This window comes from Mobula hypostoma, chromosome 8, assembly GCF_963921235.1.
Source record: "Mobula hypostoma chromosome 8, sMobHyp1.1, whole genome shotgun sequence".
Classification (NCBI taxonomy): Eukaryota; Metazoa; Chordata; class Chondrichthyes; order Myliobatiformes; family Myliobatidae; genus Mobula; species Mobula hypostoma.
Window position 1 is genome coordinate 127,427,163 of NC_086104.1, and position 25,484 is coordinate 127,452,646.

General features: G+C 47.2%; 1 protein-coding gene across 1 annotated transcript in view; it reads left to right on the forward strand.

The window, feature by feature from the left end:
• LOC134350919 (tumor necrosis factor receptor superfamily member 1A-like) overlaps positions 1 to 25,484 on the forward strand; it is a 55,200-nt gene that overhangs the window by 11,811 nt on the left and 17,905 nt on the right. Inside the window, exons 2-6 of the mRNA XM_063056758.1 lie at positions 11,259 to 11,424; positions 12,964 to 13,095; positions 15,679 to 15,793; positions 18,057 to 18,151; positions 18,238 to 18,327. Coding sequence (XP_062912828.1) covers positions 11,259 to 11,424; positions 12,964 to 13,095; positions 15,679 to 15,793; positions 18,057 to 18,151; positions 18,238 to 18,327 — 598 coding nt within the window. The remainder of the gene's footprint in view (positions 1 to 11,258; positions 11,425 to 12,963; positions 13,096 to 15,678; positions 15,794 to 18,056; positions 18,152 to 18,237; positions 18,328 to 25,484) is intronic.

Below are 25,484 nucleotides of genomic sequence, written 5' to 3' on the forward strand. Positions count from 1 at the left end.
CATCGCCATGGCAACGATTACTGCGAACTGAACTAAACTGGACTGAACTTTGAGTCACTTTGAAATTTGGTCATTTACCCCTAGACAACGATAGAGCTTGATTGATGCTGTTATCTTAATTCTGTGCACATGTGTGTTTATCATCGCTGAACTGTTGCATTTATTATCCTTTCGATTACTGTGTTGCTTGTTTCTTTAATAAAACTTTCTTAGTTCTAGTACTCCAGACTCCAACTGAGTGATCCATTTCTGCTGGTTTGGCAACCCAGTTACGGGGTACGTAACACAGGGATCGTGCTCGCAGGTGCCGCCTCACTTCCCAGCATGCCCACAGTTTACTAACCCCGACCTGCTCGGCTTTGGACTGTGGGAGGAAACCGGAGCACCCGGAGGAAACCCACGCGGTCGCGGGGAGAACGTACAAACTCCTCGCAGACAGCGCTGAGCATTGAACCCGGGTCGTTGGCGCTGTAACAAAGTTACGCTGACTGCAATGCCACCTCGCCGTGTCTGTTCCTCCCCAGGGCCCGACTTCACCATTTATTGATTATTTATTCCACATGGAAGTGAGCGTTGCCAAAGGTCAGTTTATTGGCAGCTGGTCTTTGGGACGGGGGGGGGGGTGCTCAAAGCACCTGGCGGGAGGAACAGGGAGAATGTGTAAACTCCATGCAGACGGCGCCTGAGGTGGGGATCGAACCTGGGTCCACCATCGTGCCCAATTTGTTCTTTGTTGGTAGATTGGGGGACCACTTTATTCGGCACCTTCCCTCCATCCACCACCAAAGGTGGTATTTCCTGGGGGCTATCCATTTTAATTCTGCTTCCCATCCCCTGTCCCACATGCCATTCCATGGTCACGAGGAGGCCAAATTCAGGTTGGGGGCAACAGCACCTCAAAATTGCATCTGGTTAGCCTCTAAGCTGATGGTGTGACCATTACTTTGGACAATCAGACCATAGGACAGAGAAGCAGAATTGGGCCATTTGGCCCATTTGGTCTGCTCCACCATTTCATCATGGCTGATCCATTTTCCCTCTCAGCCCCAATCTCCTACCTTCGCCCCGTATCCCTTCACGCCATGACTGATCAAGAATCGATCGACCTCTGCCTTAAATATACCCAATGACTTGGCCTCCACAGATTCATCACTCTCTGGCTAAAGAAATTTCTCCTCACCTCCGTTCTAAAAGGATGCCCCTCTACAGTGAGGATATGTCCTCTGATCTTAGCCTCCCCCATCACAGGAAACGTCCACTGCACGTCCACTCTTTTGAGGCCTTTCATCTTGATAGGTTTCAATTAGATTCCACCCCCACCCCCCCCATTCTTCTGAACTCCAGTGAGGAGAGGCCCAGGCCCATCAAATACTTCTCATATGACAAGCCTTTTGGTCTGGGAGTAATTTTTGTGAACCTCCTTTGAACCCTCTCCAATGTCAGCACATCCTTTGTTAGACAAGCAGCCCAAAGCTGCTCACAATACTCCAAGTGAGGCCTCACCAGTGCTTTGTAAAGCCTCAACATTACATCCTTGCTTGTATATTCTAGTCCTCTTGAAATGAATGCTAAGATCACATTTGCCTTCCTCACCATAGACTCAACCTGAAAATTAACCATGAGGGAATCCTGCATGAGGATTGCCAAGTCCCTTTGTACTTCAGATTTTTGAATTTTCACTCAATTTATAAAATAGTCTATACTTTTCTTTCTTTTACCAAAGTCCATGCCCATACACTTCCCGACACTGTATTTCATCTGACACTTTTTTGCAAATCCTCCTAATCTAAAGCCTTCTGTAAACACTCTACTTCCTCAGCACTTCCTGCCCCTCCCCCACATATGAGTCATCAGAGAATTTCTGCGGTGAATCAGTGTTGTACCTAAAGTCCGAGGTATACAGGGTAAACAGGAAGGAAGCCTCTACAGAACCCAGTTCTGCTTCTAGCCATGTCTGATACACAGGCTGTGAAGCCATACTAACTGTGCTTTGCCAGTCAGGAAGTCCATTACCCAGGATACAATGGAAGTGCCAACCTGCATTGAACAGAGCTTTTCCCCCTAGCAATGAGGGCTTTTATGTTGGCATTGAATTCTCTTGTTAGCCACGGTTGTGTCTTCCTGCCTTTAGAATACTTTATTCATCTTTGGGATGTATATATCCTGTGCCTTCCAAGTCGCTTCCAGAAATTCCAGCCATTGCTGCTCCGCTGTCATCTCTGCCAGTGTTCCCTTCCAATCAATGTTGGCCAGTTCCTCTCTCATGCCTCTGTAATTCCCTTTACTCCAGTGTAACACTGATTCATCTAACTTTTAGCTTCTCCTTCTCAAACTGCAGAGTGAATTCCATCATATTATGCTCACTGCCTCCTAATGGTTCTTTCCCTTAAGCTCCCTATTAACCAAGTAAGATGTCATTTCCAGGACACAAGTTGTAGGAGAATGAAATAATTGTTTTCCAGATCCAATGCAGAACAAAAAGAACACAATATTAATAAGAACCCAGTAAATATAAATACATAATGAAGTTTACATATATGGATTGATTGTATGTACATGTGACAAAGGGCAGTGGTCCCCAACCTCCGGGTCGCAAATCATACAGGGGCGCAGCGGTAGCTGGAGCGCACCCAGCACAGAAAAATGTCAAAATAAATAAGCTAATTAATTACGTGCCGGGCGGCACCTAATTAATTAGCTTGTTTATTTTGGCTTTTTTCTTAAAGATGTGCTGGGCGCGCTCCAGCTACCGCTGCACCCCTGCATGATTCGCAACCCGAAGGTTGGGGACTACTGACATAGGGCACAGGGGTGTCTGTACATAAAGTGACTGACAGGAATTGATAAGGTACTGGTGGAGGTGTTGATCAGCTTTGGTGATCCTCTGTACAATTATCTCTCGGTCCACTCCTGTCCCCTCTCTGTTTGGGAGGTGCTTGGAAGAGATGAGGTTCACTCTGGGATGACATGAGGTGTGGTCTGAGCTATGCACTTGCTCACCATAATGGAAGAAAAGAGTAGAACACACACAAAACCCAGAGGAGTAGAAGCTGTCAGTTTACCTGCATGCCCTGGGCTCTGACCAAAAGTTTCCATTAGTAATTTTGACGGTGGGAGGGTGCACCCTCGAACTCACTGCACACAAACACACACACACACACACACATTTACATCTCCTTCAGCGCATTTCCTGCACGAGAGTTCAGTGCTCCTGAGATGGCCGAGGTGAATTAAAGTAATGTCTTCATGCATGGCATTGAGGGAGGGGCTTTACTGCAGGGGGTCACACTGTGGGAGGGGGCTTTACTGAGGGAGGGTTGGTGTGGGGGGGCAGTTCTGAGGGACGCACATTGGGTGAAGTTAAACTTGAAGCTGCCCCCTCCCCTCAACCCCCATCCCTCCCCAGCATCTATAATGGGCACCTTCCCATGTACTGTAAAATGTGCCATGAATTTCTTCTTAAGTTTCCACTGAATATTTAATCCTCAACTAATCATAGCAGACAAATGCCAACCTTCATCAAAGGTAATTTTGTGTGATCTTTCTGAAGTATTTTGCGAATTGTTTGATAAGAATGCTGTTTTTCACATTTCAATGGTTGTGCTGAAGTCCTTTTTATGCCGTGAACAGGGGAAGCCTTCTCTATCGGCTTTGAATTACTGCAGGGAATTTCCGCTCTCCTCGTGACTTTTTAAAAAAGTTTATTAAAAAGGAAAATGGGATAATTCTTGGCATCATTCCTTTTGGAATTCTGGGAAGCCATGCGATCACATTAACACAAGTCAAACTCTCTCTCGTATCTGCAATAAATTCCAGTAGTTAATTCCAATTTGAGATCATTTCTGCAAACTTCCTCTGGACCCACTCCAATACCGGCACACCATTCAATCTTCTATGTGATAACAAGTAATCTGAAATTACTTTTGTGTTCAGCTAAAAACAGTCCATCATAACTAAAAAAAACAATTCTGAGGAAGCAACACTTTTGAAAAAAATTGCTGTGCAGTGATATTGAAAAGGTGAACGTGGAGAGGATAGAAGGGGGAGAGTCTAGGGCCAGAGGGCACAGCCTCAGAACAGAAGGACATCTCAGTAGATCAGAAATGAGAAGTTTCTTTAGCCAGAGGTTGGTGAATCTGTGGAATTCATTGTCATAGACCAAGTCATTGGATATATTTAAAGTGGAGGTTGATAGCTTCTTGATTAGTAAAAGCATCAAAGGTTATGGGGAGAAGGCAGGAGAATGGGGTTGAGAGAATAATAAATCACCCATGGTGATTATTTTTATATCGTAATCCTCTCAAAATGAACTTCGCCTTTGCCTTCCTTACCACCAGCTCAGCCTACAAGTTAACCTTCAGGGAATCCTGCGCAAGGACTCCAAAGTAACTTTGCACCTCAGATTTCTGAATTTTACTCCCCATTTAGAAAATATTCTATGCCTTTAATTGTTCTACCAAAGTTCATGACCATACACTTTCCTACACTATATTCCATCTGCCACTTCTTTGATCATTCTCCTAATCTGTCTATTTCCTTCTGCAGACTCCCTGCCTCCTTAACATTACCTGCCCCTCCACATAGCTTCATATTGTCTGCAAACTTGGCTTTTTGTTTACATCATCCACAAACTTCACTGAGATATTTGTTATAATATGCAAAACAATGTGAATAGAACATTATGGTACTATTATGAATAACAGGCAAAAGGATTCAAGGCAGCAAGGTTGGAATTGATTGCAAGGCTCAGAGCCCGAGTGAGTTAGAAAGGATTGAGGTAAATATCATCTACTGAGTCATGTATAGCAGTTTTGGGATTTCTGAAATGTTGGAGATTTACTGCGTTCTTCCCTGTTCCCCTTGGCGTCTGACTGCGCTAGTCCAACAACTGTTCAAACTTCTCTTGTCCCCTGTTTCGGGGCAACGGTAATGTCGGTGACTGAGCGGTCCGGGGGTCCCTGGGTGTCCTGCAGCTCGGTCTGAGTCTCAGTTCCAAGGAGCACTTCAACCTTCCTGTTGCCTGGCAGAGGAAAGGGTCGTGTCCTCGGGGAAAGAACGTGGTGAACTTTGGAACTCTGTACCCAAGAGGTTCAGTCACTGAGGATATTTAAAACAGAACTTGGTTTTAAGGGATTTGAGGGATAGCAGTTATTGCAGGGAGGTGTGACTTAAGCTGAGGGTTAGCTACGAACATCAGAATCAGGGTTATTTTCACTGATGTATGGTATACTGTGAAATTTGACGTTTAGTGACAGCAGCTATGCGCAATACATAAAGATTACTGTATGTTACAATAAGAATATCTTGTATGCAACAGATCATAAATCAGCGAGCTGGTTTGTTATGTCTCCCCTCTCGCTGTGAAATGGAGACACCTCTTTTTCCCGTATTAGGGGAGAGAGAGAGAGCCTGTGGTATGTCGAATACTGGGTGAACGAGTAGTCTTTGGGATACTGCAAATCTGTGTCTTTATTGATGCTTTGCTGCACGCTTGAGTGCTCGGTGGGGGGGGGCAATGCTTTTTGCTGGTGGGGGGTGAAATCGTTGCTTTGCTGCTGCTTATGCGAGGGGGAGAGCTGGGGGGAGCTTTGGGGGTTCTAACATTTAACCGTCATTCATTCTTTGGGGCACTGCTCTGTTTTTGTGGATGTTTGCGAAGAAAAGGAGTTTCAGGATGCATATTGTATACATTACCCTGACATTAAATGTACCCATTGAAACAAACAATGCTAAGCAGGACGAGCAAGGTGAAGATGTTGGCTGCTCGTGACTCGTTCATGTGTCCATGGATCATTCAGAAATCTGATGGCAGAGGGGAAGAAGCATTGAATGTGGGTCTTTGGGCTCCTGTCCCTCGTCCCTGGTGACGTGCCCTGGATAGTGAAGGTCCTTTCTGACGGACGCTGCCTTCTCGAGGCATTGGAGCAGGCATGAAGGGCAGAGTGGCCCTGTTGCTTATTATGTTCTTGCAGGGGAGCTTTCAGCAGTTGGCCGCAAATCTGAAATTCCGCTTGGGACCAATTTCCTCCTCCTGACCGAGGAACAGGAACAGTACTTGGACACACAGTCCACACACTTGTGTCTCGAGTAGTGGAACTCCCTGCAGACTAAAACAGTGCTACTCCTGGTGAAGGAACATGCCATACCTTGAGGGAACGCTCACTGTCACCCTGTCGGACTGGAATTTCAATGGTGTCGAGCACCAGTGTCATATGAGAGGGTCGTGATTGGCCGACACTTTCACCTTGCACTAATCGTGCTGCACACCGGTTGTGGAATCATGTTCAAGTCTTTGTGGGGGGGGGGGTTCCTTGCCCAGGATTGGAGGAATGCTGAAGAGCGGGTGGGCGTCAGGAATGCGAGGAAGGGTGTGTCAACAGAAGATTGGAGCAAATAAATCATTTTTTTTTAACCAGAATGAATTAAATAAGAAACAGCCCGGGATGTTCAGAAGAAATCTGACTGCCTTGTTAGACCAGTTGTAGAAAGCAAACGTGCAGGAAGAGCAGGTGCTTCCTGGAATGGAACGCTGGCCTTCGTTGGCAGAGCTTTGAAGTACAAAAAAAACAAAAGCTGTCCGCCCACTACAAGAAATATTGTGCTCAGTTTTGGACTTCTCATCTAGGAAAGGGTATGAATATGGTGAGGGTTCACCAGAGGGGCTCCTAGTCGGACAGAGGGGTTGAGTGAGGACAGAAGGGGTCAAGTACTCCCTTTTTCAGTGGGGTTTAGAAGAATTGAAGTTGAGTTTATTGTCATTTGAACAAGTACGTGTCTGCAATTTCCAAAAATGTATGGGTTAGGGTTAGTAAGTGCGGGCATGTTATGTTGGCGATACTTGTGGGCTGCCCAGCACCTTCCCGAATGGGGTTGGTCGCTGAAGCAACTGACGCATTACAACTACACATGACAAATAAAACTAATCTTTAACTCTACTGTGCAGTGAAAAGCATAGCGGACATACAGTGTCACAGAAGCAGCGTTCACAAGAGAAGCACTTCAGGATTCTGTACCGCCTGCCCGATGGTAGCTGCAAGAAGACGGGATGTTTTGCTCGACGTTGCCTTCTTGAGGCAGCGCCTGAGGTAGATACGTCCGAGGGTAGGGAAGGATAGGCCCGCGATGTGCTGGGCAGCCTTCACTGCGCTCTGCAGAATGCCAAGCGTTATGGGAAGGCAGCGTTGGTGCTGAAATGTGCAGGAGGTGCACGTGCAAGCTCGATCTCGACGATTAAGAGCAGTTTGGGTAGGTACGCGGATGGTGGGGTTACGGAGGGCTGTGGTCCCAATGTGGGTGGCAGTTTAGATGGTTCAGCGAGGATTTGATGGGCTGAACGGCCTGTTTCTGTGCTGTACTTCTCGGTGACCCTGAAGCCCAGGGACAAACTTTACGGGGCTATTTGGCGTAGAGGGGGAGAGGGTAGTGATCTAAAGATGAAAAGTGTGCTCTGCCTGTCGCAGTTACATCCAAACGTGCAGTGAACTGCCTCATTTGCACCAACAACACGTCTCCGACTTACTAGCCCACATGTCTCTGGACTGTGGGAGGAAACCGGGGCACCCGGAGGAAACCCACGCGTCCACGGGAAGAACATGCAAACTCCTTACAGACAGCAGCGGGAATTGAACCTGGGTCGCGGGTCGCGGGCACTGTAAAGCTCTGTGCCAACCACAACCCGACTGTGCTACCTGGTCAAGGTCAAAGTCAAATTTATTGTCAGACTACATACACATCACCACCTACGACCCTGAGATTCTTTTTCTGTGGCCATACTTAGTAAATCTATAGAATAGTAACTGTAAACAGGATCAATGGACAGCAAACTATGCAAATACAAATATCAATAAATAGCAATAAATAATGAGCGTGAAATAACTCAAGGTCAGGGGTCAGAGTTTCAGGATATTGAGGAAGACGTTGGAAGGATGGTGTAACCCTTTTACACAAGATGGTGATGACCATAACCCTGAATATATTTTAGATGGTGGATGGATATCTGCACACGAGAAACATCAAGGGGTGTGGGGGGTGAGCAGGAATATAGTTCAAGTTCAAGTTTAATTGTCATTCAACCATACTCATGTACACAGCTAAATGAAGCATTGTTCCTGCAGGACCCCAGGTGCAAAACACAGTACCAACGGTCACACAGACCACACAGCACACACAGTCACAAAAAACAATAATAGCGCAAGTCCCTGAGTGGCATGGCCTGAAAATTAATGGTGCTTGGATGTTGTGAGCCATGTTTCTGCAAGAGCAAGCACGCAGCAGTTCCTCATCTCTCCCTGGGTCAGCCGCAGACGAAGGCGATCCAGTTTATCTTCTTGGGAGCAGTATCGACGTGAGAGCTAGATGGAACATTCACGATTGCTTTGAATGACGGCCCACTGGCCTACAGCTGCTATGCCTGTATCCCAAGCTCCTCCCAGAGGAGGGAGAGGCTGGGGTTTGAGCAGGGTTAGGAGAGACATTTGCTTTGTTACTGCAGGTCAGGTGGCCTCAGGTTCTGGTGTTAGAGTGTCAGTTGCGGAAGGCGTGCACTTGACAAGGCTGTGGCAAGGAATGGTTTCCCTCCCCTAGGTGTCAGCTGATGCATCTAGAGTTCTTGTGGCTCCACGAAGAAAGGGAAAGTATAAATGAAAGGTATTCCCAGCAGCTGAGAATTGCTAGTAATTGGTGCAGTTCATCTAGGACTTTTGTTAAAATTCAATGTTTTTTCCTTCCTTTTCATGAACTGATAAGAGGAGAATCACTGGTTTCTTTTTATTATATATTTTACGCTAGTTTAACAATATGTATGATTTTGATCATATCTATCTTAATCTCGGTTTGTATTGTTATTGATATTGTTATTGTTCGAACCCAGCCAGCTCCCCAGGCACGCTTTCCATCCGTGCTGGATTGAGCGTCGAGCTAGCAACTCGACCTTGTGAAAAAGAAATTGCCTGCTACAGAAACATCAATAGCAAAAAGTTGATGGCCTCTGCTCCCTGTGAGTTCAAAGGCAATTTCTCTTCTTCTTCAGCAATAAGTATCCTGCTTTGGATACTGCTGGGGGTGTGTGGGGGGGCATAACCCATCAGGGAGCCAGCAGCCAGGCTAATGGCACTGAGGCTGATCAGGGAAGGGTAAAGACAGGCAGAGCGTTAGTGATAGGAAATTGATAGAGAGGCGGACGGGATATTCTGTGGCTGCGAAAGAAACACCAGGATGATCTGTTGCCTCCCGGGTGCTGGGTCCAGGATGCCTCGGAGTGGCTCCAGTACATTCTCATGGAGGAAGGTGAACAGCCAGAGGTCATTGTACATATCACCACCAACGACGTAGGCAGGAAAGAGGAAGCGGTCCCACGCAGTGAGTTTATAGAGTTCGGAAAGAGGCTCAAAAGAAGGAGCTCCAAGGTAGTAATCTCCGGATTACTCCCGGTGCCCCAGGCTAGTGTAGGTAGGAATGGGATGATAGCACAGATTAATGAGTGACTTAGGAGATGGTGCAGGGGGCAGGGTTTCAAGTTCTTGGATCATTGAAACCTTTTCTGGGGAAGGGGGTGACCTGTACAAGAGGGATGGATTGCACCTGAACTGGAGGGGAACCAATATCCTGGCCGAGAAGTTTGCTAATGCTATGCAGGAGGGTTTAAACTGGTTTTGCAGGGGGCTGGGAATGGGAGCAACAGGTCAGTAAGTGAAGGATTGGACTTGGAAGGTAGAGTCGGGGTGAGTACTGAAAGGCAAAATCAGAACAACCGGTATGATGGGTCAGATAGTCTGAAGTGTGTGTATTTTAATGTTAGTATTATGGGTAAAGGTGATGAATTGGATCAGTACATGGAACTGTGATGTTGTGGCCATTACATTATTGCAGACATCTCACCCTGCAAAAACTCATTTCAGGGAGGTAGCACCATCAATTTGCGGGAGACTCCTGGAACTTCTGGGAGAGGTGGGATGTTTGCAATAGAGTAGCTCCTTCGCAGCTGGCCAACTAGTTTAAATAACGTTAGCTATGCTAATGAACGAATGACACCCGTTAAACTCACCTCAACATGTCTTTTACAGTCTTAACCCACCATGGGCAATAGAAAAGTCACTGTTGCAAACAGTGCAGTGAGCAACACTGTCATTATTTTTGACCCCTATTAGGCAGGGGTACACTTTAGTGTAGTCTGGGGTGACGTACGTTTTATATTTTCTGTTTTTGGAACACTGTCCCATGGCGCGCTCGCGCTCTCTCATGGATGCTCTCTCGCTCGTTCTTGTGCATGCTCTCTATCACTCTCACTCTCTCACGCTCTTTCTCTCTCACGCTCTCGTGCTCGCTCTCTCTCTCGCTCTCAAAAAAAATTGGTTTCCAGGACATTGTATCTAATTTGTGGGCATCAGGGAGTCACTAGTAATATGTGGGAGACCCCCGGAACTTCCGGGAGAGGTGGGATGTCTGATTATGTCACACCCTGGCCAACGCACCACAGCAAATTCCTAACACGTGTAAATATGCACTCAGTGGCTATGTTATTCGCTACACCTGCTTGCTAATGCCAACATCTAATCAGCCAGTTGTCAGACAACTCTGCATAAAAGCATGCAGCCATGGTCAGGAGGTTCAGTCGTTGCTTAGACTGAACATCAGGATAGGGAAGAAATGTGTGATCCAAATGGCTTTGACAGTGGAATGATCGTTGGTGCCAGATGGGGTGGTTTGAGTATCTCTGAAACTGCTGACCTCCTGGGATTTTCATGTGCCAGCAGTCTGTAGAGTTTACTGAGAATGGTGCGAGAGACCAAAAAAAACATCTAGTGGGTGGCAGATCTGTGGACAAAAACACTGATAATGAGAGAGGTCAGAGGAGAATAGCCAGAGGGTGCTCAGGCTGACAGGAAGGCGACAGTAACTCAAATAACCACACGTCGTAACTGTGGTGTGTGGAAGATGTCTGTTCACACATGTTGAACCTTGAAGTGGATGGGCTACGACAGCGCTGTGTTTTAAGGAGTAGGTGATAAAGTGGCCATGGGTGCATATGATGATCCAAGTTGATCCCTGGAAAGGTTAAAGGAGGGAAGAAGTTCCTCTGCATCTTCCTTCAGCTCTCCATCATGCATCACAAGGCTTAACTTTGGATTAATACCACCCTTGTGAAGCAGCGATGGCACCTGTTGCAACGTTTTCCACTCCGTCAATTTGTGTGTGTGTGTTTGCTCTGGATTTCCAGTGTCTGCAGAATCTCTTGTGTTAATCATCGTTCTTCTGTTCAGTGTCTTGCTGTAGGGCTGTCTGTGGGTCTCGCTGCACACGGGGACCCTGTGAAGGGAGAAGTGATTCAGGGAAGTTATCGCAACCGGATTGTCCGACATCCTGATTGCGTCACGGAGGAATATTACGCTGTGAGGAGTCACCTGTGCTGTAAAAAATGCCCGGCAGGTAGGTTGTTGAATGGACCATTCTGCTCTTGTACGGACAGGTTGAACTGCTGGTTCAAGAGCAGAGGCAAGGCCTGGACTGGTCCTGGCCCGGTGGCCTGATCCGTACATTGCCAATTTTGACCCCTTGTGAGCCTAACATCGGTCCCACCATCTCCCCACAGCAACGTCTTAACGTCATCTTCAGGACAGCAGCTGCTATTGCTTGGCTGATCTGAACACCTGAAATTTGTGACTAGATTCTTTACTGCTTTTGAGTTTCAGAGCATGACAAACAGGCCCTTCAGCCCATCTAGTCCATGCCAAACCATTATTCTGCCTAGTCCCATCCACCTGAATCCTGACCATGGCCCTCCGTACTCCTACATGTACCTGTCCAAATTTCTCTTGCCTGTTAAAATCGAGCCGCTGCCCACCACTTCCTGCTGGCGGCTTGTTCCACATCTGCACCACCCTGAGTGAAGAAGCTGCCCCTCATGCCCCATTAAACATTTCACCTTTCACCCTTGACCCATGGCAACGCAGTGGGGAAAATGCCTGCTTGCATTTGCCCGATCCGTAGATGAAACAGGTTCCGCCCAGATTTCAGAGACGTATGGGTTCGGAAGTTAGGGGTAATGCTATGTTGGAATGCTATGCCAGAAACTGGGCTGCCCGGGAGGCTGTGAATGCAAGCAACATGTTTCGATAAATAAACTTGAACTCTGAACCCTGTGGCTCAGAAAGAGCCTAGTGATAGGAGGGATAGGAGACCCAGAACCATTCAGGACTGGATTCCGTACTATTGGGCCCTTTCTGCCCAGTGGCCCTGTTTGTAATAAGTAACTAGGTTTGATTAGCTTTGTGTCAAATGTACATCGAAACGGTGCTTCGCATCAATCACGATCGGGGGGCAGCCCAGTTTCTAACTTCCGAACACATATGTCTCTGAAATCTGGGCAGAAACTGTTTCATCGAGAGGAAACCCAGAGTCACAAGTCAAAGTCTGTCCCAGCCTTGTGGCCCATCAGGCCGGTGCTAATGCTGGTTTCTGTGAAGCAACTAAGAGTACAAGACACCCCCAGATAGGACGCCAGTCTATCGTGAGGTTAACCCCCAGCATTTGCCGGTACCCATTTTCAGCTGGGTGGACTGGAGCAGTGTGTGGTTAAGTGCCTTTCTCAAGGACACACACATTGCCTTGGCCGAGACGCGAACCAACGACCTTCAGATTGTGAGCCCAACACCTTAACCACTTGGCCACGTGCCACACACATGTGGTCACAAGGAAAAGGTACAAAATTACTACAGGCAGCAGCAGGGATTAAACCCGAACGCTGGCACTGTGAAGCGTTACAGTGACCCCCTACGCTACTGTGACACCCTTGCTCCTGACTTGGGCCCCATAGACTTGCCGAGTTCAGTGGTCGGGCGCAGACGCCCGCTTACGGCCACAGCAGGGCAGGCCGTCCACTGGCGTCTGGCACCTCCCACGTCCCCCGCGGCCAAACACCCCCACCTGCCTCGGTGTGTCGACTGACTGCCCGCCCTGTGTTTGCAGGAACTCGCGTGGCCGCGCATTGTCAGAAGGACCTGGACAGTGCAAAATGCCAGCCCTGCGCGGCAGGGGAGGAGTACACGGAGTGGGAGAACGGGCTGGAGAAGTGCCTGCCTTGCCAAACCTGTCGGGAAGGTAGGCAACGTGGCTGATTGTTCCCCTGGCATCTGGGTGCTGGTCGGAGGCTGGTCATTAGTTGCTGTGAAAACTTCACATCACTTCCCCGCCCCCCCACGCCATCTCTGTACGGCCACATGTTAACACTGGGTTCTTGAGTTGCCCCTGACTCGAGGACAGGGCAGCGTTTGAAAAATGGGTTCATAGTGCACTGTGGGGGGAGGGGTGCTGAGGGTGCATCCCTGTGTGACAGAGGCAGCACCGAGGGAGGGTCACACTGTGGGAGGGGTAATACCGAGGGAGGGTTGCCCTGTGGGAGGGGTGGTACTGAGGGAGGATCACACTGTAGGAGGGGTGATACCGAGAGAGAGTCACACCATGGGAAGGGTGGTACTGGGGGGGGGGTGGTACTGAGGGAGGGTTGCACTGTGGGAGGGGTGGTGCTGAGGGAGGGTCACACTGTAGGAGGGGTGGTACTGAGGGAGGGTCGCACTGTGGGAGGGGTGGTACTGAGGGAGGATCACACCATGGGAGGGGTGGTACCGAGGGAGGGTCACACTGTGGGACGGGTGGCACCGAGGGAGAGTCACACTGTGGGAGAGGTGGCACCGAGGGAGGGTCACACTGTGGGACGGGTGGCACTGAGGGAGAGTCACACTGTGGGAGAGGAGGCACCGAGGGAGGGGTAGTACCGAGGGAGGGTCACACTGTGGGAGGGGTGGTACCGAGGGAGGGTCGCACTGTGGGAGGGGTGGTACCGAGGGAGGGTCACACTGTGGGAGGGGTGGCCGAGGGAGGGTCGCACTGTGGGAGGGGTGGTACCGAGGGAGGGTCACACTGTGGGAGAGGTGGCACTGTGCCAGCTCTCTGGACAGAGCTGATTTCTCTTTTCGGATACAAATCCTGAAGATCAGTGACGAGGATGGAGGGAGGTGCCAGAGTTTCATCTTTGATGGTAGCTTCTTCTGTTTTGCCATATTTGTGGAGTCTGTTGTCTTGCGACAGTGGCGAGGCGGGGTGGGTTGAGGTAAAAGGGCAGGAGGCTAAGAGGAGGGAGAAACAGCTCTAGGCCTCTCCCCTGCAGGAGAAAGAGACACTGGTTTCCCGTTGACCTACCCTGGATGGCAGGATATCTCGATGGCTCAGCGAGGGCTTGAAGGAGCCGTGGGAGGATCTGGTGATGAGGAATATTAACTCTTCTGAGATTGAGGTCACGAGAACTACCCATATCAGCAAAAAAAAAAGGCCAGTCCTCCGAATCTGAAGGTCAGGAACTGACTAAGGGGGCACACCTCCCCAGAATGCTCAGGGGGCTGTCAGAGGAAATGTCTCCCTCGTGTTTCGTGAGCACATGCCCTCTAGGTTGACGGGTACCCCTCCCATATGGGGGCAATCTAAGGGGACGGACTTGCCCCTCTGTTGGGGTGGTGCGCTCGTAAGCAGATATCCGCTGGGGAAAGGGTTGACCCTGCTGAATGGGGGTTTACTTGCAGAAGGGGGTTTGCCAGTAGGGGCGGTCGCTGCAGAATCCAAGTGGCCTGCTGGAGGCCGTCGGGTCCCGAGGAGATCTGGAGTACTCCTGGCCACTGGCCTTCCCAGAGGGGCAGAGTGCCGGAGGCCTGTCGAATATTTAAAGGCTTACATAGAGTGGATGTGGAGAGGATATTCCCTGTAGTCGGGGAGACTAGTACCAGAGGGCACAGTCTTAGAATAGAGATGAGGAAAAAATTCTTTAGCCAGAGGGAAGTGATTCTGTGGAATTTATTGCCCCAGACGGCTGTGCAGACCAAGTCATTGGGTGTACTGAAGTCCCTCTTTGTACGGCGGTTGAGAGGTTGCAGCCCCTGTTTTGGCTTCACTTCAGCCCCGCACTCCTGATCCATGGGCGGGGGGGGGAATGCTCAGGGATTTCCCGCTCGGCCTGCTCCTGGGCCTTGGGTCCGGGTGGCGGGCCTGCCCAGACTGGCTGCCTGTCACTCACTCTCGGGGTTTACAACCGTGCCCAGGTATCCCTGGGGAGTGGGAGCATATGGGAGTCATCCTACAATGGGAGGGGTGCCCCCCTCCCCAGGAATTGATTGTACAATTGTAGTTTAATTTAGAAGCACAGCACATTACAGGCCCTTCGGCCCACAATGTTGTGCTGACCATGTAATCTACTCTAGAAACTGCCTAGAATTTCCCTACTGCATAGCCCTCTGTTTTTCTAAGCTCCACGTACCTATCTAAGAGGGTCTTAAAAGACCCTATTGTATCTGCCCCTACCACCGTTGCCGGCAGTGCACTCCACCACTCTCTGTGTGAAAAACTTACCTCTGATATCCCCCTTGTACTTGAGAGTAAATAACTCATAAACTTGATTTATAAGATGTTTTGTGTTGTTTTCAAATAAACTTTTCTAGAGGGCGGGGCCTCTGGTCAACTCCCTCTTCGTGGTGAGGCGGCCCTAAGCAAACTCACTCGCTCCCCCTGCCCGCAGGACCTGTGAGATTCCAGCCAGCCTCCATCCTCACCCGTAGGTCCCCCACCCCCTCCCCTGGACAGACGTGTGGATCAGTAATTTCCCATTGTGTGGGTGTGTCTCTCCCTCTCTCTCCACAGATCAGCGGCAGGTGTCCCCTTGCACCCCGCAGAAGAACACGGTGTGTGAGTGTCGAGCTGGGACCTTCTGCGCCCCCGATCAGGCCTGTGAAGTGTGCCAGAAATGTAAAGCCCAGTAAGTAACGTCCACCTCCAATATGAATGGACAGCGTGGATTTCCATTGTTCAGTACAAATAATCTTTACAGTGTGACACCCTTGTGACCCTGCCCTTGGGCCTAGGCCTAGGCCTGTGGGCTGCAGACACTCCCACCACAACCTGACTTATAACACTTAGACTCTGCTCACTGGTGCCAACTGTACCATCGGGCAGAAGACACAAAAGCCTGAAAGCACATACCACCGGGCTCAAGGACAGCTTCTTCCCCTGCGTTTTAAGACCATAAACATCTCCCCAGTGTGACAGGATGGGCTGTTGATCTGAATCTACCTCATTGTTACCTCGCGCCTTATTGACTATCCGCACTGCACTTTCTCAGTAACTGTAGCACTTTAGTCTGCGTATAAAGTCCTCACCTACCTAGCCTCACCCTATAACTTGGGTCCTCAGGTCCTGGCAACATCCTTGTAAACTTTTCTCTGCACTCTCTCAATCTTTTATTGATATCTTTCCCGTATGTAGATGACCAGAACTGCACATAATGCTCCAAATTAGGCCTCACCAACATCTTATATAACTTCAGCGTTACATCCCATTTCCTGTACTCAGTACATTGATTTATGAAGGCCAACATGCCAAAAGCTCTCTTTATGAGCCCATTTACCTGCAGTGCCACTTTCAAGAAATTATGGCTCTGTGTTCCCAGATCCCTTTGTTCCACCATACTCCGCAGTGGCCTGCTGGTCACATTGTAGATCCTACCCTGGTTTGTCCTCCCAAAGTGCAACACCCCACACTTGCCTGCGTTAAATTCCATCTGCCATTTTCAGACCATCTTCCCATCTGGTCCAGATCCTGCTGCAAGCTTTGGTGATCTTCCTTCCTGTCCATTAAGCCCCCAAACTTGGCTGATTCAATTTATTACATTATCATCCAAATTATTGATATAGGTGACAAACAACAGCGAACCCTGCACTGACCCCTGGGGCATTCCATTAGTCACAGGCCTCCAGACAGAGAGGCAACCATCTACTACCACTCTCTGACTTCTCCCACCAAGGCAATGGTGAATCCAGTTTACTACCTCACCCTGAATGCCAAGCGACTGAACCTCCTGGGTGATCAGTCCTCCATGCTGGACTTTGTCAAATGTCTTGCTAAAGTCCACGTAGACATCATCCGCTGCCTTTCCTTCATTAACTCTCCTGGTAATTTCCTCAAAAAACTCCACAAGATTGGTTAGACTCAAATAAACCAGCTTGCGTGATCCCCAAGCACATGTTGGCTGGGACCAATTCCGTACCTCCCACCATGCATATGTAGGCCAAAACCAGCATGGGTCGGTATTGATGAAATCCTTTAAGGTGTTAAACCGCAACCATAATGATCAGGTAGGCACGGAGAGAATCTGTATTTACTGGCAGTACTTGTACTGGCTCAGCTAGCAAACACAAATTTACAAAACTCAGTCCCTCACACCCCAAACAGTGAAAGAATAGTAAAGGTAATATCTGGGAAAACAAGTCTATGCCAGCCAGGCATTCTTCTTGATCCCAATGTAATCTCCATCCACTTCTGGTTGGTTGCTCCCTGTACTCCCAGATTTCTCCATTCTCGCTCTTCTTGTCAGATCAAACTCTGTTTTAGTTTCATTGGCTCAAGCTCACCTGACTGACCCCTGTATCAGCTTCTGATTGGATGGGACCCAAGCTCACCTGACTGGCCCCTGTATAGGCCTCTCATTGGATGGGACCCAAGCTCATCTGACAGACCTCTCTATCAGCTTCTCATTGGATCTGACCTAAGCTCTGACTGGCCTGTATCAGCTTCTCATTGGTTGGGACCCAAGGTTACAAGCAGTATTGCTTTATGACTCTTGCACCCAGACTTGCCCTCTAGATAGTTTCCAACTCAGACTGGTTCAAACCTGTCCAAGCAAGTAAGCCAGACCACCAGACCCACAGGCCGCTCCTCTTGCAAGCCCGTGATTTTACATAATCAGCAGCTTCTTGTCCAAAAGCGGTCTCGGGTTCAGTAGATCATCAGCAGAAATCTCATTGTGCCCACGTTCAGTTAATCATGCTCTGCTTAAGGTATCCCTCAGCGAGAACCAGTTCAGAAAATGCTCACCCCCATTCCTGTAACCACACGGCAAGAGAAAAGACCTTTTGCTTTGCCCGTTTCCACTGCCCTTGCCTCATTCCTCTTTGCTGAATTGTTCTTACTGGCCAACACCTTGCACCCGATGAACGATTGTGTGATTCCGTCTGATCTTCCAGCTGCCCAGGGGGTGAGATCACGAAGAACTGCACACCGACTTCGGACACTGAGTGCAGAAAGGCCAAACCTGAAGCTGACTCCACAGCAACAGGAGGTGGGTGCCTTCTCCTCGTCTTTAACAACTCCACTATTGTTACAATGGCGTTGGCATCAGTAACCGGAATCTCCTTCCCTTTTCAGGCAGTTATGTGGCAATCGTGATTACCCTTGTTGTCATCTTGGTTCTCAGTTTTGCCATTTCAGCCATGTGTTACAAGAGGGAACTATGTGGTAAGTCTCAATGTACCCTGCCTGCTCACTCTTGCACCATCCCCTCTGAGCTTGTAATGTTTTATTCTGTTGACCCTGACCCTGATCTTGTGACTGAACCATTGACAAGGTTGGTGTTTTTGTTGAGGATGGCAGACACTGGCTTCCCCCCCCCCCCCACACACACACTTCCCTCTGGCTCCTTTCTCACTATTACCATCGGGAAGGAGATACGAGGAGCCTTGTGTCCCACTAGGTTCAGGAACAGTTGTTACCCTACAGCCATCCTGAACCGGCTTAGGGTAACCTCACTCGCCTCAACGCTGAACGGATTTCACAACCTGTAGGGTCTCGGCCCGAAATGTCAGCTGTTTATTCCTCTCCGTAGATTCCTGGCCTGCTGAGTTCCTCCAGCGTTTTGTACGCGCCACAATTTACAGGCTCATTTCCAAAGACTCCAACTCATGTTCTCGATTTTTTAAAAAATATATTGCACTGTTTGTCTTCTCTGCACATTTTTGTCAGTCTTTGTATAATTTTTCATTATTGTATTTATATTCCCGTAAACATTGACAATAAATTGAATCTCTAGGTAGTATATGGTGACATGTACATAGTTTTATGATAAATTTACTTTGGCCCTGACTCCACTCAACATCAAATCACTGTTTCTAGACAGTCCCTGACTTCTGACAATCCCCCTTGCCAGCCCTGCCTCTGGCCTTAACCTCACGTTCCTTCAAGAGTACCAGGTCCATAAGTCCTTCCAACTTAACCCTGACCCATGGGAGCTAATCCTCCTTGTATTGGGACAGGCTGAACTTGAATCCGAGGGGGACCGATATCCTTGCAGGGAGCTGTTAGGAGTGGTTTAAATTAATATGGCAGGGGGATGGGAACCAGTAGGATAGAGCTGCGGATGAGTCAGCAGGTTTACGAGTAATGATGTAATATGTAATTTAAATGTAAGGAAGGACAAGCCGACGATTGGGTACAACTGCAGACAGAGGTAAAGTTCAGGAGGGTGAAGAATGCAGGACTGAAGGTGCTGTATTTAAATGCGCGTAGCATTCAGAATAAGGTGGATGAACTCGTGGCGCAGTTATAGATTGTATGTCTTTGTGGGCAACGCTGAGTCGTGGCTGAAAGAAGGCCGTACTTGGGAGCTTAACATCAAAGGATGTACTTGGTATCGAAAGGACAGGCAGGAAGGTATAGGTGGTGGTGTAGCTCTGTTATTAAGAGATGGAATTACATCTTTAGCAAGAGGTGGCACAGGGTCACAGAATGTTGTATCTTTGAGGGTGGAGTTAATTGAAACTGCAAGGGTGAAAAAACCATTATGGGAATCATGTATAGGTCTCTAAACAGTAGCCAAGATGTGGGGTTGAGATTGCAAAGGGAGCTGGAAAGGGCATGAAATAAGGGTAATGACACAATTGTGATGGGGGACTGCAATATGCAAGGGGATTAGGGAAAATCAGGTTGGTATTGGATCGCAAGGGGGGAATTTATTTGATGCCTACGAGATGACTCTTTAGAGCAGCTCGTGCTCAAGCTGACTAGTGGAAAGGTTATCTTAGATTGGGTGTTGTGTAATAACCTAGATTTTATTAGTCAGCCAAACATAAACCAACCCTTAGGAGGCCGTCTTTAAAATGCAATCTGAGACAGAGAAGCTGAAGTCACATGTATCAGTATCGCAATGGAATAAAGGGAATTACAGAGGCACGAGAAAGGAGCTTGCCCAGGTGGATTGGAGGGAGATAATGGCAGGAATGACAGAGATGGCTGGAGTTTCAGGGAATAGTTCACAAGGCGTAGGATAGATATGTCCCACAGAAGAAGTTGTTCTCAAATGGCAGGGTTAGGCAACTGTGGCTGACAACGGAAATTAAGGACTGCATAAAAGCCAAGGAAAGACCATATAAGGTAGCAAAGGTGAGTGGGAAGTTGGATGACTGGGAAGCTTTAAAAATCCAACAAAAAGCAGCTAAAAAAGTTAAAAGAAGGGAAAAGATGAAATATGAAGGTAAATGAGCTGATAATATAAAGCAGGATACTAGGAGTTTTTAAGGGAGGTGAGAGTTGATATTGGACCACTGAAAAATGCTGCTGGTGAGGTAGTAATGGGGGACAAAGAAATGGCAGATAAGTACTTTGCTTTATTCTTCACTTTGGAAGACACTAGCAGTATGCCAGAGGTCAGTGAGTGTCAGGGAACAGGAGTGAGGAAAAAGTGCCAGCAGACTGAAAGGTCTTAAGGTGGCTAAGTCATCCTGGACCAGATGGACTACATCCCAGGGTCCTGAGAGAGGTTGCTGAAGGGATCACTTGATTCTGGCATGGTCCTGGAGGATTGGAAAATTGCAAATGTCATTCCACCCTTTAAGAAGGGAGGAAGACGAAAGAGAGGAAATTATCGGTCAGTTAGCCTAAACTCAGTGGTTGGGAAAGAGTTGGTGGAAATTTTAAGGAGAGGTTTCGAGGTACTTGGAGACTAATAATTCAAAGTCAGCGTGATTTCTGTAAAGGGAAATCTTGCCTGATGAATCTGTTTGAATTCTTCAAAGAAGTAACAAGCAGGCTGGACAAAGGAGAGGCAGTGGATGTCATTTACTATAGGAAGGTTATACTGTATCAACCTGTACTTCAAAGGCAGTTTTAGAATCAGTACTATAGTACAGAAACAAACCATTCAGCCCATTTAGTCCATGGGAAATTATTATTCTGCCTAGTGCTGTCATCTTACAGCTGGACCATGTTCCTCCGATCAATGTGCAAACTTATCCAAACTTCTCTGTAATGTTGAAATCAAACCCACATCCACTGGCAGCTTATTCCACACTCCGAGTGAAGAAGATTTCACCCCCCCCCCGCCACTCATCTTCGCATGTTTACTTCCCTATCTGGTTTCTACAGGGAAGTCTAGTTGCCAATACCCACTGTTTGAGTGGAGGGTCCCCCTCTCGCTAGCAAGGAGGCGATACTCCCAGCTAAAAAAGTAGTTTAAACAGTTTTTTTAATGATACATTGAAATTTTAGCCAAATAATTCTTGACACGTACTTGAAATTTAGGAGTTCTAACTTACGCAGCATGTCCGGATTAAAAAAGGTTTACAGATGACAAAGGATTGTCAAACACAGGTCCAATTCTCACAAACCAGAAGGACTTTCCATTGAGTTGTGGACAAACAAGCCATCCATCAAGGCTGAGGAATGAATTCCGCTGCGTCATGTTTGTGCCCTTTTCCTTGTCATTTCCAGCAATTCCTGTAAAGTTCAGTGGCGGTGGTGGACCAGCATGAGGTGCATTACCGCCACCTACTGAGTTGGAGTGTGAAGCAAAGAGACAGGAAGTCTAGCCACTAAATTCCACCCCCTCCCCCCCAAAAAAACACATAATATTAAAAAGTTTAAAGCTTTTCAGAAAGTCAAATACACTACAATGTCAGTGCTCTCCTAACAAACTTAAACTTAAATCTCCTTAAACTGTCCATGTCTGTCCTAAGATCTTAATTCGGCAATTAGATGTTTCCTTTGCACCTTATAGGAACTGCATTCCAACAATAAATGCTGCACCGTTTCTTGACAAGTGCTCTCCCTACAAATCCTGGGATTATGCGTATTGATTCTGAACAAGGAATTATTCAACCTAGGATGTCCAATACTTGCATCTCGTACTTTGATAACCTTGTCTTGATAGTCACCTGAAACAAACAGAAACACTTGAACGACCTGCCATTTGATCTTTTGAACTATCTCTTCCTTGCACATATTGCTAAACTTCCTGTGCAATTACTCCTGATTGTGATCTTTTCCTGAGGGCCCGGATCAGCCGCAGGCAAAGGGAAAATCCATGGAGGAGTGACGGAAAGGGGCGGTCTAGGACTATATTCCACATCAAACAACCCAAGATTTTGTGTTCATTCATTTCCCGTCCACCTAAAGCCAAGATCCTTATGAATGCAGTGCTCCCAACACTCAATGTTGCTAATATTGGATGATCAACTTCATGTCCTCCTGCGTTAACCGAATAACCATTGCGAACAGTAACTGTGTAATTGGAAAGGTGCTTCACCCATTTCTACCAGTCTTGCTGAATTTGGAGATGATTTAATAGCATCACAACATAATCTCAATGCTTGAGCTTCAACTTTATCTGGGGGCTTTAAGACCGCTGGCGAGGCTGACCCATACGTAACACATTCATCATCAAAAACAGATCGGATTAAAGCAATATACATGTGTTAAAGTGACCTCCTACTCCCACCTCAATCACACCCAACCAAGCACCTCAGCACATTTAAGGGTTTTTACACGTCTCTAGAATTTTATTCACACACACCTTCCATGTTTTGTGTCTATCTATGTATCTAGAAGCTTCACCACTGAGGTGACACTTGGTTGAGAGAATTATCGCATAACTTGAGATGTAACGTGGATGTAAATATTCCTTTTAGGAAAAAAAACAAGAGCTTGAGTCTTTGCAATAGAAAATTTAAACCCCCCACCAGCATCCCCATTGCTCTGCTTCAGGGGTTTTTAATGCAATGAACCCCTACCATTAACGGAGGGGTCTGTGACCCCAGACTGGGAACCCCTGTGTCTACTTCATTAACAGCTGTGTGCATGGTCCGAACTATATAACTTGTATCCCTGCCTCTCCTCCACTCTGCGCCATCATCAGCAGATAATGTTTCAAATCGTAAACACGAGGAATTCTGCAGGTGCTGGAATTTCAAGCAACACACATCAAAGTTGCTGCGTTCACCTGCGACTAATGTTTCAAACGTTTTTATTGTGAAGCAACATCAGCTTAACCACAACCGACAATGTCCTAAAGTACAATGCTCCTTTTTTCTTTTCTTTCTTATAACAACATAATGAAAATCAAATGAATGTACGTGTAGGGTCACATACCCCGTGACAGGTTAAAGAACCAGCAGAAATGGAAAAACACCTTGGAGTCTGGTATTGCTGTTAACTAATACTATTTATTAGTAACTATGCAATGCAGTAATATAAATTCAGATATATCAACCAGGTTAGCAATGATTATATATATATATGTGAGGAAATATAAAAACCAAGCTTCTACAAGCCTAGGGGGTAAATGGATACAGTCTTACAATGATGGGTAAAGGGAATCAGTTCAGTTCGTGGTATTGAGTTGAGTAGTGATGGAGAGAGAGAGGTGTCTAGTTCTTCAGGTGAGCTGATGCCGTTGATCTTCCCATTGTCCTCCGAAACTTCCAAGTTAGCCAAACTTGACCAATTTAAGAGCACCGTCTTCAAGTGATAATCTACCAACCCAGGCAAAGGTTAGACACACTGACAGACTCCACAGGGTCGCTCTTTCACGCACTAATAATCACAGATCGATCCCTCAGAGTTGATCCTCAGTCCTACACTCGTGGGCACCTGAACAGGATAGTGGTAACTTCACCACACCTTAGTGCGTCTGCGTGTCCTGTGAAACAAGCAATTACACTGGTTTAAATACTGTTGTGCTGAACCCCAGCTGTCCATCAAGTAGCTCCTCCCTTCTCTCTCTGTAGCAACTCAGAAGCTGCAAGTGTCCTTGCAGAAATGTCTCTCTCTCTCTTTCTCCCTCTCTCTCTTTCTCTTTCTCTCACTCTCTCTTTCTCTCTCTCTCTCTCTTGCTCTCTCTCTCTCTCTCTCTTTCTCTCTCTCTTTCTCTCTCTCTCTCTTTCTTTCTCTCTCTTTCTTTCTCACTCTCTCTTTCTCTTTCTCTCACTCTCTCTCTCACAGCTCTCAGCAGTGCCTCCACCAGCTGCAAGCTCTCTCTCTCTTTTTAAAAGCACCATCCATAACGGATAATTCAGGATCCCGTCACAATAGTAAACAAGCAAAAAGGCAAAGGAAACCCTACTACTCTGCTTCCTTTCCCCTTCTCACCCCTCCTGTATGTGCTGTTTAGGTCCTACTGCCCCCCACCCCCCAACACTCAGTTCAGCTGTCGGTCTCTTCTAAACACAACGGTAATGGTTGCATCATCAGCAGATAATGATGTGAAAATGTCTGAGCCAGCATTTAAGAAAATACCATTAATCATGAAGTTAAAAGGGAGTGGGCTACATGCACTTCCCTGTGGAGCCCCATTCATTCACTATTTTGTACTCCTTGGAGAATGTTGTTCCCTCCCTAACTTGTATCTTCCTATCACAAAAAAATCTTGAATCTCATTGAACCTATCACCTTTTCCAGTTCAAGCAGCAACCCCTGTGTCCATAACATATCAGAAGCTTTCACTCCATCAAAGAAAACTGCCACCACTGATCTTTATTAACTTGGCCTTACGAGTATCAGGTTCCAGACTCAACATGGTCATTCTCCCTTTACGAAATTCAGATTGGTTTTCAGTAATTTTCCATTACTTTCTGCAAAGTAAGAAGGCTTTCCATTCTTCTCATTATCCTACATGTGAGATTAGCGACATAGGCCTATACCTGGAAGGATCTGATTGATCATTAATGGGATCAATATCAGGATAACTACCTCTAATTTCCAAGAAGCAGGGAGCCTCCTTTAACCCATATTGTATTAAAGAATTTCAAAGCCACATAAGTTTTGGATCTGATAACCGTGTAAACACATTATAACAAATATCATCTTTCCCAGCTGTTGTCTGACCAGCACTATTGATAGCCTTTTTAAGTTCAGGCAATGTAAATTCAACTTCCAAGCCAGGAACTGGAACATTCTTTTTTTTCTTCTCAGCAATCTAAGGATTGTTTGCTAAAACTTTTTCTATAAGACTCTCTCTTCTTTACTTAAATTGGCCAAATATGTACACTGACGTGTGTTTGTTTGCTAACACTTCTGCTTTTTCAGAGTCGGTAATTACAACTTTCTCCCCACCCTACAAAACCGGTAATGCTTCAAGTTTTCTAACCCCTCCCATTTTCTGTATTATACCCCAAACTTCCCTGCCCTGGATCTCTTTCCTAATGCTATCACAGTACATTCTCCAATACTTTATTTTTTGCCTTTCTCATTACTTTTGTAACTATGGCTTGAGCTCTTTCACATTGTGTGGAAGATGGCCGAACTGCCTAACTTTCCTCAAGTTTTATTCTGCTCCTTTACACCTCTTTTACGTTCGTCCGTCCACCAGAGAACATCTGTCCATTGATTATCTCCCCATGATCTGG